General features: G+C 45.9%; 1 protein-coding gene across 13 annotated transcripts in view; it reads left to right on the top strand.

Moving 5' to 3' along the window:
- Positions 1 to 14,095, top strand: part of TLE1 (TLE family member 1, transcriptional corepressor) — a 126,945-nt gene that overhangs the window by 13,244 nt on the left and 99,606 nt on the right. For all 13 annotated transcript variants that reach the window (XM_069625893.1, XM_069625892.1, XM_069625885.1 and 10 more), the window contains exon 5: positions 13,182 to 13,244. In XM_069625893.1, coding sequence (XP_069481994.1) covers positions 13,182 to 13,244 — 63 coding nt within the window. The remainder of the gene's footprint in view (positions 1 to 13,181; positions 13,245 to 14,095) is intronic.

The raw sequence follows: 14,095 nt of genomic DNA on the forward strand, positions 1-14,095 counted from the left end.
CATATCTTTATCAATACGGCTGGTGTTGGGGGGGGGGGGGGGGGGGAGTGGGGAGGGGTTCAGTTTCTCCAATGCATTGGAAATAATTTAGTCTGGACTTGAAAAATGGGGGCAGTTTTTAGGCACAGCATTTTGCACATAACTGTGGGCTGGGGCCAGGCCGGCATCGTTACCATGGAGGCATTTTCCGACTGGTGCTGATCTGGGAGTTTTGCAGGAGTGGGAGGGCAGGTGATTGGGGTGAGAGGAGGGGCATTTCATGAAGTGTTACCATATCTCACTCGGGATTGGCCCTGGGGCATTTTGTGGCAACATGTCCTGCCGCCCCCCATTGTGACACCCTTTTTGGAAAAAAGTTTCTTTCGCTCTAGTGTTCAGGGTCTGCCGAATGGTTGCAGTTAGGTGGCCCATGCTTAGAAAAATTGTATTGGTAATTGGCACGAATTTTGGCCTTCTATTGCATTTCCTGTAATAAATGCAGTCCAAGGCCTTCATAGGAAATGTACTTCCCATGGGCCTTGATCCACGTTCGTCCAAAGAACTTTCAACAAGTTTGAAGCTTTGTTCTAGAAACGTGGATTCCGCAGTGTGGGCTGTACTTTGCATAGTTATCCTAGCTAGCAAGCGCACTCGTTGCTCCAATTTTATCCGTATGCTCGTAATAAGTAGCTGTTTATTTTACCAGGGCAGGATAGCGACCAGATAAGGGACTATGATGCATCTTAAATGGGTTGGCCGTTTGACCATCCTTCTTGCTTATTTTGATAGCCCACATCAAATTCCTTGATTGTTGTTGTGAGGAAGTTGAAGTGTGAAGAATTCAGTGGTTGACCATTGCATCTAGACAACGGCTCGGACTCATCCGGATTGGCACACAGAAGCGTTGGTGCTCCTGCCCCAGTGACCGTGGTCGAAATGGGTTCCCACAAGCACAAATCAATGTGCCCCATAGCCAAAAAATGGTGTCTGGTACAGAGGATGTGCTTTCTTGCTGAGTCGCCTTGCCATGGTAAACCAGGCATGGCACAGGGAAGGCGTGTTTGCTGAGCTGGAGGACCCCTCAGAAGCAGTGGTCTTGGTTGGCAGGAGGGACTTGGTTGGGGAGGTCAGCATGCAGAACGTTTGGGGGCAGCCTGGCCACTTGGAGAGACATTCCAGGCACTGTCAGGTTAGTTCCTCAATTCTGCCAGCCTGGTCTGTTGGGCCACGCAAAGCCTTTTCAAAAGGGCGCTGAACTGCTTCTTTTCGAGGATATTTCAATCAAAGTAAGACTTCAGTGCTAGTGCCTGACGGTGGAATGCATTTCCTTGCTCTCCTTCGGGCTGGTCTTGTGTTTAAGTAGTTGTTTTTCTACAACATGCATGGTGCACTAGTCATGCTCCAGTCTTCGTACTCGACATAGTAACATGCAAAACCATCTGGAGGCTATGCGTTGTCGTCTCAGCCAGGGGAGTTGCTAGGTCTGGAAAAGACCCGGGGTTAAGCTGATGTTGGAACTGTTGGGACTGGGGGGCTAGCTAGTCTTTTGGCTGTAGTTCCTGAGATTCTATCAGGGCCTACAACCAAAAGATCAGGGGCTATAGCCCCCTTATCCCCCCCTAGCAGCGCCCCTTGTTTGAGCTGTGAAGTTGGCAGGCTTCACTGGTTTGTAATGACCTTGGGTGCAAAGTCCACAAGGGCCTTTATGGTGGGGGGGGGTCATTTGTTACCGGACTGTGATGCTGGCTGAGGATATTCTGGCTATTGGCACCCTGGGGATCATCCTGCTTGTTGGTTAGGGAGGTGGGAAGGGGCCCGTGCTGGTAATCGAGCGGGTGCCGGTGGGGAGGATTTGGCAATTGGTGGATGGATGGCTTTCTCAAATATTTTGCGTTCCTAGGGCTGCTATCATATTGGCTACAGTTTATAGCAACCACACGGGATCATTGCGATGCTGGAGGGCTACCTTCACTTGCAGTCCTGCATGTCCTACCTCCAGAGAAATGGAGTCTTGCTTCGTTATATATATTTTGTTGTAAACATATTTTTTTTTTGTTGTGCAAGTATTTTTGACGGTTCACCACACGTAGTTAAGCTACTGCATTTTGTTCTCTTGTATTGGCAGTGTAGTTAACGGCTTAGACATTGTAACCCTCTGGAGAGTCTCATGGTGTGCATTTAAAAACTTGATATTGAATGTCAAAAAATGCTGCAAGAAGTTGTTAAATTGCCATAAAGCTCCAAAAACGAGCAGTGTGCCTATTGCTTGTATAACCACGAGGATAGTTCGGTGGGGTGGAGGCGCGGGGGTGGGCGAGGAAAGCAAAACGGCACAGAGCAACAAGGTTTGAATCCTGGTCTGCACTTGGAGACTTGTCTCTGGTATTTTAGCATGTTGTAAAAGGTGAATTAACTCCCTCCCTCTGCAAATTCACTAAACTGTCTGAACAGGGCAAAGTTGATTGGTTTGAATAGGCTGTCAGTTGTTCAGTCAAAACTTTAATTTCCAAATTGCCCTTGTTGGTTTTGTTGTGGTCAGTGGCCGTTTGTCACCTAAACAGATAACCTCTCTGAATTTCGTGTTCAGAATGATCCGAGGGCGAGATGTATTTCCATAGGTCCGGTGTGATCTGGGACGCTGTTTGACACTGTGTTTACCTCCCGAGATAGAGCGTGAAGGCTGGGTTCTTAATCTTGTCTGCGGTACTGCTGAATATGGCTGCCCAGGGCCTACAAATGCAGCTCTGTGTCTATTACTCTTGTGGCCTGTAAATTTCATTGGCTGCTGCAATTCCAGCAGAATCATTCGATTTGCGAGCCATAGAAAGATAAGATATCCAATTATCCAAATGATTTGCTGGGTTAGCCAACGTTGTCATGGAGACGCCAGTTGGAACAAATTAAATTGTAAGCAATAAAATAATCTTAAAGCCGGTCTGGGAACAAGACCATTTGGCAGGGGCACTTACCTGAATTGAATCTGAGCCTGCAACGCGGTGGTTTGACACTGATCTACTTCTAAGGCCTGGGCTTTTTAAATTGCACCACATTGCCTTTTTCTTGTATTCGTATCTTTCTGTCGATGACTACACAGGCAGCAGTAATGCACTCCGTTTGTATAGAGGACATTTAATAACGATCATTCATCTTAAGTAGAGAATCTTTTTGTTTTTTTGCCGTTACTTCATGTGTCAATAATATATACTTTGGACTCTTAATGGGATTCTGCAATCGCTTTTTTTCCTCCTCGCTCACTCTTCCCCTTTTGGGTATTGTGTGTCCAGTAATTTCTGAGCAGATTTATATTCTCTTCCCGATCCATTTTTCAATTGTCGAAAGCGTAGTGTGGCCGTGTAGCTCCCACCCGATTAAACTGTGAGCCTCTTGCAGTCTTGTTAAAGCTGGGTCCTGTGTAATTTGAAGACGGCAATCATTTGCTGTGTACTCCACCCTCTTATTAAGAAATCAATGAATGAATTCCCGGCTTGCACAATGAGTGACTAGCATTTAAGATGACCGACGTGGATTTGAAATAACAAAATAAATGGCAGCAGAGTGCCCCGTAAGGAGAGCTTCTTATCCACATGTCTGCTATTAGACAGATGGAGATGAAAATTGGGCTGAGGTCAATAAGCCATTTGCAGCGTTCTCGGAGCCTTCGATTTTCCTCTCATCCTCTGCGCAGATCATCTCAAATGATTCAGTAATGACGAAAAGTGCAACGTTGACCTTTATTCCCTGGTGGTTTACTATGTTACACTGTATAAATGGCAGGAAGTCCATTTTGTGCAGCCAAAAGCAGTTGTTATTGAGCTCGGCCTCCTGTGAGGCAGGAGTGCCCGCACAGACATGTGGGAGGTGAACCCGGGTTCTCAATTTTGCTTCTAATGTGCTGATGATTCTGAGTCGACGCTGTTTATCGGTTTCCACATTATCCCAGTGTACCTCCAGGTCTTAGTTAGAGTTTTCGCCCATTTTTGTGATTTGAAGAAAATGGTAAACCCGGAAGGCCCTTGAGGCATTGTGTAATTTGGTAGAGCATGAGCGCTGCTCTCTTGTTCCGTGCATAATTATAGGATGAAATCATGTATACCGTGACTTATTTAATACCAGCCTAATCATTTGCTGCCAAAGCGAAAACCTGTTTAACAATTACGATAATCTTTATATTCCTTCTCTGTGACTTTAAGCAGAAGTTGTGTGCATGTTCTTGTGCCCTGTTACTCTCCTGGTTGATTAGGGTTCTCATGTCATTCTCTTGTCTAGTCTTCTTTGCAGCCATGAAGCATTCTGTGAAGATTGAGGACGTATGAAGGAAATAATGCTGTAACAGTTTTTTTGTTGATTCTTAAGTCTCTAACTTGGTCGAAAATAAATGTCTTTTTAAATTGTTTAGATGTGCTTTGAGCTCGACTAAGTGGTCTGGGGCGTTTACTTACTACTTGCCTGGTGCATCGTACTTGATTTATCGTTTGGTGCACTATCCTACAGTAACAGAAGTGGAGTCTACTTGATGTTCTTCGTGCATTTTGTCATGGCTTTTTTTTATATTTTTCACTTTGAAGAACCAAGTGTTTATTTATAACACGGCACTGTGACAGAATACCACATAGTGAGTGAGGTGTGAGCCTCGAATAGCCTCAGCTTTTATATTTTTTTTTATTATAATGTTACTGATGTGTTATTTATATAGCGCTTTAATCCAAAGCGCCAAATCCATTATGTAATGAGGATGATGCAACCACGTACCTTACAAACATCCCAAGTAGCTCCCTGCAGTGGCAACTGTTCACAGGTCATGTGCAAGTTCCTGTGCACAGTGCTCGAAAGTTCCAACGGACAAAAAATTGGCTTTTATGCACCCCTGGTGTGCTTCAGCAGCCCCGAGGCAGTTTATAAAAAGTGAAATATAAGCCATCATTTTTGACATGATTGATACTGATATTGCAGCACTATAGAGCCACACTGTCGCCTTGGTGAACAGTGATTGATTCATAAGTTAATGGTTATAGACTATAGCCCTTTCTTCTACGCGTGTAGTCTTAATGCAGGTGTACTGGTCAGCAGACTGTTCTTTATCCTGGTCAATGCTTCCTCGCCCTTCCTCGACACATCCAGAAATCCAGTTCTCAGCCTGATACCTTCTGATCACCTGGCAGCAAAGCAATCGTCCCTTGTTCCCACTCACTTCGCTTGCTTCTACCATTTCCTCCGATGGATCCCAAGTGCCGCTATACCATGAAAACGTGTCATCACCCAACAACACACCTTCCTCTCTCCGCCCAGCCCTAGGCTGCGCTCGATGGGTGGATTGCATCGCCGCTACATGACATACGATAAACACAGTTAGCATTTTGGTCTTCTAAGCATGGGCCCCTTTTCCGAGGACCATTTTTGCGGTTTTCTGGCATGGTCCGTATTTTTGTGGCACCAAGTCCATCTGTCCTACCGCTTCATATCTGTCTTTTCCGGAATGTGCCAACCCTACAGTGCTATACCTTTTCTCTGGAGCGGAAACTCTGTGATGTAAGAGAGAAGCATGGTGGCACAAATGCTCACTCTTCTACAAGTTCATGATACTTGTTGATACAACTTGCTGTAAATCTGCACCTATTTTAGATTTGAGTGCGGGTTCCCGGTCCCCTGCCTTGCACGCGGTTTGGAAAGCTGCTTGCAAATGTCTCCACAGCAGGGATCTCGTGTTTGGCAACTGGAGCAGCTGCATTGAATCTCCATGCGTCACGAGCCCATCCAAACCAGTGCGATAAATGAAGCCACACAAGCTTGGCAACGGTTAGGCCTAAACAGCAGCACCATAATTTAGAGGAGACCTGGGGTGGGGGTGGCATACATGCCTCGGAAGACCAGGAGTATGGGTTCAAGTTCTCTTGGAACATGCAGCTGAATTCCTTCATGCCCCTTTCAATGACGCTTTAGGCACGAGGGCAGCACTCGAGACTGGGGCGGAGAGAAGCTTGTCATTGAGACGTAAATCAAAAGCCCATCCTTGCTGCGGTAGCAGGAACCAGTGAGCGGGGGTTTGGGGGGGGGCGGGTGGCTTTGTCATTCCTTGATGGGCCACACACTCGAGCCTGCTATTAAAAATGAATGCGTTCAAGAGGCCCTGCATTAAGAACATAAACAATTGAGGGCACTTGAGATGAGCTGTTCGGGGCCGCCTCGCAGCTATGAACGCTTTCTCGTGAGATGCACGGCCGAGCAATCGGTGGTGCCAATGAGCCGAGGAGGGCATGGGCAATTAGTGCGCTCCCGCGTACCCAGGCAGGGTTCAGCGGAACGTTCAGTCACGTGTCTTTGATCTCTACCATTGCAGTAGGTATTGCCATTGAGATGGCTAGGCCCAGGTCAATCGGAAGGCTGTATATTTCTCTCTGCTGAACAATAGCACTTAGCTCAGTGGGCTGTGGTGCCTGCTGCTAAGGCGTGTGTGTATAACCTACAGGTCACTTTCTTATCTGAAATGTCAGTCTCTTATACTTTCTATGCACATAAAACATGGTTGTTGATGCAGTTGGATTACAGTTTTTTTCAAGACTACTTATATCGTCCTGCATGGATAATGGATATTAAAAGATGCATACATTGATGTGTGACGGTGGGCTTTGGCCGACTGGGCTTTGCGGATTTCATACTAGTGTCTGCCAGAACAGCTATGCTTTTTTTGGGGGGCTGCTATTGCAGTCGGCTAGAAGCTAGTCTGCGATTTGACCGGGCAGGGATGGCGCGCCTGCACTTGTTACTGTGTAAGTTATATGATGTATAGTATTCCCATAACACCATGTCAAGAGGACACAGTTACAATTTTGGGATTTGTTAGTAAAACAAATGAATACTAGCAGCTTTACTTTCGGTTCATTTCATTTCAACCAAATAAGATTAAAGCACCCAATACAAATGAGGAACGCCCATGTCTGGAAGCTTGTTGTCCCAGTCACGTTGAGTATTTTGGCCACCCTATTTGTGCATCTCCGGGAGAGCCTCCGTCCGCTATGACCGGCGACTTTACTCATTGGGATCCTTGTCACAATCGGATGTAGGAATCTTCTGTTTACTTGGTGTTCCAACACGGCCATTAAGCCTCTGCGTTGGCCATCAGTCTGAAATGTGTCTACCTTTTTCCTAGGTATACGCCATACATTGCAAGCACCTATCGAGTGCCTGCAATCATTTGACACTTAATATATTTGCAAACCTGCTCCTAATGCATCTCGCAGCAGTCTGGCAAGTGGCGCAAACATACATGAGATAATTGTGCGGTACATGTTTGGCTTTAGAGGCCCTGCAGATACTGACAGCTGCCCTTTGAGCATTGAATATTCCCATGTCTATCTGCATCTACCAGCGAAATACTCAAATTAGGGACGTTGCTAGCTGGGCATGCGCACCTATGTTGCATCCGTGACATGCCATGGTCCTTGGTGCACTGAGTAACACTTGGCAATCTGTTTTTTTTTCTTCTTTTTTTTCAAATGCACCCGCCATCCCTCCCCATGATAATAGAAAGAAGCTGACGATGTGTGCATTCCATCCAAATAACACCAAATTGCTATTACTTACACTGTATCCATGTGCAAGAAAGGAACACTTCACTTGGGGTTTCCCCTATCATTACCATCCCCTTCAAGAATAAAGTGTTGATGCTGGTGTGAGGTCTGTGATGAGAACAGCATTTTGGTTCTTAAACCATGCATGCATGCATGCATGCATGCATGCATGCATGCATGAAATGAACTTTTCTGATTGTTTGGATTGTCTCTCGTTGACACTCGGCCAGTGGTGAGGATTTGATCCCGGTTCTTCTGCAGTGTTTGAGGCATAAACCATGGTTCCGTTTCAGCTTGCTCCCAGTCCAGCAATCTAAGGTGTTCGCTTGAAGTACTTTGCTAGCAAACTGTTTGCTTGCAGTGAACTGACACGTGCGTGTTCAGAGTGCAAGTCGCAATGCACCACGGCTGGCTTTAAAAATGTCTCGTTCCTGGCTTTCACCCACAGGTTCTCTGCAATATCTGAAAGCTTTCTTTGCCATTGTGTGTAGAGGTAGCTGGCTGTACCTGGGCCTAATGGACAATAATGGCTTCATGGCATTCAGCTGGCTGGTTGTTTAGTGCGCACACTACACCCAGGCAATGTTGCGGTTTCCATTGTGTCTTGTGGTGAGAGGAGCATTGTGCTGAATCATGCTGCCCAGTAGCTTCAGAACCTGAAGCCTAGTCCCCGTTCTCAACCAGGCAGGGTGCTTTCCCTGTCTGGCAAAGCCATGATTTTCCTCAGAGGAACCCCTCCAATGGAAACTCGTAAAGGCCTCAGTCGAAAGAGGGCACCTTGCAGAAAAATGCCATCAGGATTTTCTTTGCACTTCTAGATTAAACTAATTCATGCCAACCTCGCATCTGCATTCTGCAAATAATTTCACCAGGTTTCCCAAGTAAACCCAAATACAACCGACTGGGCAGAAAAGCCATCCCATCTTGCATCGGCTCATTTAGCTGGGCAACTACTTTGCCACTGTGGCTTATATTTGAGGGGGCTAAAGCGGGGGTAGAATCCAGGCTGTTAGTGTGACTGACAGCTGTCTGCGAGGGCGGGCGTGGAAGCCCTGGCTTTTATTTTCTATTAAACTAATACAAGGATTCCAGTAATTTAACTCGAGCTCCAGGCCAAAAGTGTAGTGTACACCTGTGCCCTGCTGGATCATTCTCCTGATCTGCACTGCTTGCTCTCCAGTGGCACAGAGCAGTTTCCGCGCAGCGAGGTGTCCATTTGACAGCTTCTGTGCTGGGCAAGTTGCTGCAGCACAGGGGCTGCATTTAAAGCTGTATACTCTTGTTCCCAAAGAAATGACGTAACTATGAAAGTTGCTATCCAGGTCCACTTTCAACTTAATAAAAAACATACCAGAGTTTGGGGTATGGTGGCTGGCACCTCATTATCCAAGCCACACATCGTCTCAGCTGTGGAAGTGTTTTGTGTATGCCTCCCAGCAAGGCTTGCTCTGCTACTCCCAGCAAGATTGTAGCCCTGGGGATGCCTCTCTTTGATCCTTTGTACGGGCAGGAAACACCCCCTCAATATGAGTCGATCCACAGGAACCTGTCCTGGGACCAGGAATCTGGTAACATGGCCTGGAATAACCCAAATTACAAAGAGGTTCTGGAGCAGTTCAAACCGGACTCAATAACGGTGCAAGGCAAAACCCAGCTTGATGATCAAAATGAAGCCGGGTCTGCATACATGCATAGAATTCTTGGAACTCTTGCTGGTTACATGAAAACAATGGTTTATACAACATTTGTCATAACTGACCTACTGTAATCTTAATTCCCAAAACCTACGGGGAACTGGGATTGTTCAAGGTGTGGCGATTACATATACATTCTATAGGGGTTACATTTCTAATTGGGTAACACTTGTCGGGTGGCTCCTCCTGCAACCACCTCTAAATTGATATAGGTAAGACATCGCTGCAATAGGTAATTGGCTGGCACCATGCTTCATGGACAGCATAACATTGGAGGTTTTCATTGGTTGGCTTCTTACTAACCAACCTTGGAAAACTGACGTGTCCACATGAGCCAGATAGGAGTAGGGGGAGAGAGGTCCACAGAGTGCTTTTCTTTCAATTAAAGAAAATATCTCATCCCTCATTTTTAGGGTTCAGGTAATATTATCCCCATATATATGGTTGCCGTATATAATATCGTCGGGGAAAAGGTTGTGGCGATACTATATGGGTGACATATAGGGACAGCAAAATAAAATGAACCAAAAAGGGTTTGGGGGTTGCAGGGGTATCCCCAACGTGTTCCATGCAAAAATGTCCCCACTTAAAAACATTTATGGCGATATTTTTGAGGGGACATTATTACATGGAACCATTTTTAGGCCATGTCCCAGGGTGGTCTTTGTATTTGGACTTTTGAGGCATCTCGTGTCTGTGGATATATGTGCAAGCAGCAAGGCAAGTGTCCCAGCTGTGTTCGTTGCTAATGAATAGACCATGTTCTTGAATTATGGGTCACATGGGATGGGACCATGTTTGGAATTATTTCACCCTTCATTTATTGGGGATATTGATGCAAGCGTTTGTCTTGCCACTGGGCACAGACCCTTTTCTTCATGGAGTCTTTTGGGCTTCTAGTTGTCCTGCACCTGGCTTACAAATGCTGGTTGTACCTTTCTAAGACTTAATTAATCTGGGAGTGTCCTTCTTGCATCCTGGGAATTGCTATCTTGTGATTTCACTGCGATGTTCTGACCCTCCCTTAATTCGCTGTCACTTTGGCTGGGGTTGCCAGCTCCTAGCTGAGCTCTGCATGGACGTGTATTTGCTGAAACCACAGATTTTGTTTTCATGAAGCCTTTGATTCAATTGGAAGCAGGTTGTGGCTTCCATATGGCTGGCCATTACTGTTTCTATGTTGGTGAGCTACATTTATGTGTCGATGTGGCATCCAGCGTATACATTGCTTTTTAGTATTCTTGTCTTGAATGCTATGTTAATATTCTTCACGTATAAATGCATATGTTACCTAGTGTATGCGTTCTTCATAGTGCACATTTGCTTCGTGTTTAATGCATGCACGTGTATTGTCATGCTAATTTGGCTACTCGTGTCATCTTCATCCTAGATTGTGTCCATCTCCTGCTGTACCTGCCTGGGATAAGGGTGGTACGGTTGCCTTAGTGAGTATGGTTTCTCACCTGTGTGGTATTGGGCTGGGGGAGGGGCGGAAGCTATGGATGACATTCATCTGTCTCCCAACAAATCAAAGGTCATGCCCTTTGGGAAAGGACTAGCCTCACACCAGGGTGCTGCCTACAAAAAGTGCCATTTTGATGGTGGGGGCGGGGGGGGGGGGTTCCACCATCTTGTTTTTTCTTCTGTCCTCTCCACTTCCACTACCACAGAGCACTTTGTGTGTTTCAAGACCCGAGATTGGACCATTAAAACACACTTGTTTCTGTCCATTCACCTGTACATTTTGTCTTGAGCAGTGGTCTGCCACTCAGATTCACTTGGGGGGAGAAAAAACAAGGCCTAATTCACTGGACATCTGTTGTGAGATGTGACTCTCCAAAGCCCTCACTCTGTGGTGAAGACTGAGTGTCCCTGCCAAAGGCTAGTCTGCTCCCTGACCATCCCCAAGGCAGATTGGTGGGGGATGGGGGGTGTGACCTGCATCTTTGCCTGCCACACTCCTACCCAGGAACTCGCTGTTGCAGTTGCTCTGAACGTGTATGATGGCCGAAGAACGAGGGATAATCCTTGAGTCCCTGGTTTGGGACTCACAGCAACACGAGTGAAGACAGCCAAGACCCTTGTCACCATCGTATCGCTAAGAGACGAGATTTGAGCTGTCCACCAGGAGATGCTTTTGGCACTGGAACAGTTTTTTTAAAATGTTTGCTGCTTTTTGCCACCCACCATGCCAGCTGTGCTTATTACCTTGGCTCGAACGTGAAGCTTATCGTTGCACCTCACCCGCTGCCTTTGAACCGATCTTCAAAAAGCTAGCATCTCCGTTGTCGAGCTTCGACAGTCGGCCAGACCTTGGGCGATCATCAAACCACAGCCTCCAAATGCTGCCAAACTCGAGCTGTGAATTGTCGGTGGCACCTTCACCATTGAACTGAATATAGGGCCCTCACAAACTGCACTTTGCTGAGCACTGCTTTGAGCTGCTATTGAAAATGCTAACATAATTGCTGCTGATCGTCATTGCTAGTAGACACTGGTGGCTTCATCGAACCGTGACCTGCTACAACGCATTGGACTGCCCACTTGCCTCCATCTGCGGTTCCGGTCACCAGCATGTTCACTGTCAAACCGACCCTGGTGACCCTCACGATTCGCCCTTGTCGAAGCACAATGAACTTGACCCCAGCTCGACATCTGCGCCCATTCTGGAACAATGCAACCCATTCGAGCCTGATTCGAACTGCACAAACAGTACCAAGAAGCTTGGTTCAACACTGTAGAACTGTGGCTATTGACTGCAATTGCCCTTTTTGTCCATCCTTGGACTCTGAGACTGGTTAGGTCCCTTCAATCCCTTTTTGCACTCGGGAAGATATCCTTTGAAGAACATTGTGGTTATTGCCCCTGATTCACTACGCAGAGTACTGCATCTTGTGATATTTGCATTTCTATTCTTTTCTCAGGGGTGGTTTTGTGTAGGGTTTATCTATTTAGTTATTTTTGCAGATGGTGTGTTTAATAGGTTTTTATAGAGCCTTGATGGGGACCATCCCCTTATTTTGGACTATTGTACTATAGCGGTTTGGATTGCTACTGGATCGCATTCACACCCCCGAGTATAGCCTGCCCACGGCCCATGGTACTACAAAAGTCAAAAGAACTAGATCTCGAACTGTGCCTGGTTTACTTTTGATTGGGGGTCACACTTATTTTGTAAATGTTTACCCACTGCTCACCCTTGTACTCCTCGTTATTTATTTTCCTGCCAACTTACCGCTGTTTACACGCAAGCATGTAGATATGCTGACATGCTTCCGACTTTATGAACCAGCATGTTTTTTGTACCTACCTTGGTCCAGCCAGAACCCTTGCATCCCACCCCTCCCTATTAACCTGCTTTTTATAGCCTCGAAGTTTAGTATGCTGTATTCTGGGGATGGGGCAAAGGAGAGGAGGCTCTGATGAAGGGTTTCAAACCCCTGTCCATATGCATTACATTAGTTGCTATACAATGCACCATAGGGAAATCCTGGACCTCTGAGCGCTTTCTGTATTCTCACATACTGTTCATTTTTCCTGTATTTTTGTTCAATGCCAATTTGGTCCTTGTCGACCCATCCCTTTACACATTCTGTATAGTATCTGCATTAACTCCAATAATTTCAAGATATTTAAATCGCTCAAATCTTTTACTGACCCTGATTTCAGGTTTACTCCTTCGTGCTGTAAATGGGAACCGGTGGTGTGCCCCCATGATAGAGATATGTGATATGCACGCGCAAGGAGTATTGTAACCTTTTTTTGCATGCAACTGTAATTTGTTTGTGTTCTATTTCTTTTTTTGGTGGCTAATATGTGCTCTGTAGAATACTTCATTGCTGTCAGAAGGTACTTTAATTATGAATATGTTCCTAATTGTACAAATATTCCTCTGGGGTTTACTCGTTTTCACACCAAGACCCTTTTTTCCCCTTTTCAATAGACAGAAATTGCCAAGCGGTTGAACACAATTTGTGCGCAAGTTATTCCCTTTCTCTCCCAGGAAGTAAGTAAAACTGTTCAGCTGTTAAAGTGCAATTATGTTGCTTCTCTGTTTGCAAATTAGATACTTTTAAGATGTTAATTTTATCACAGCGCACAAGTGTGGGAACATCTGTTAGTTGGTGTGCTCCACTGCCTGCTTTGGAGGCGTTCGTGGGCCGTGCAGTGCATTGTGCCGCTCTCGGATATGTCCCCTCGTTGCAGATCTGCAAGATGGCCGTCACTGCAGGCCTCTGGTCTGCTGAAGGGTGGCCGCTTTTGTTAGCTATTGATCAGTTAAGGGCTTCTGAGTGTTGTGGGGCCTGGTTTTGTTGTGTACTTCAGTGGAAATATCCACTTTGTTTCCATTGTTAGTCGGTCGGCTGTGTGATCGAATGCCCTTGACTCCCTCCATCCTCTCCTACCCAGGCCCCTTGGGTTCCTTCTTGCATAAGTTTCTCTCTGTAAAAACTATACATCTAAAAAAGTGACTCGCCGTTCCGCTGGCCAACTTGCAGAAGGCTTTTAGGATCCAATGCTGATCAAAGCCCTGGGCTCTTCGGAGTTCCACTGGCATGAGGATTAAAGGGAGTTAGTTCCACAAGTGCTTTCTCTGTCTGGTGATAGGATCTGACTGTGTAAGTTTGCAGTTCCTTGAGCTTAATATTAAGTTATAGTGCTCTTAGCACATCTCAACCATTTCCCTACAGAAGCTCCTTTTATCACTTGTTTCGTGCACTTTTATTTTTTTCCTCCCAGTAAAATTGCACCACTCAAATGGTACGTTTCTTTGGAAGTTTAAATTGTTGTCACTAAAATGATCACTAGCTCGTGGTAGTGTCTCCTTGAAGTAGTTGGCGAAATGTTCGATAGCGA

This window comes from Ambystoma mexicanum, chromosome 6p (genome assembly GCF_040938575.1).
Source record: "Ambystoma mexicanum isolate Mex_15411 chromosome 6p, UKY_AmexF1_1, whole genome shotgun sequence".
NCBI lineage: Eukaryota > Metazoa > Chordata > Amphibia > Caudata > Ambystomatidae > Ambystoma > Ambystoma mexicanum.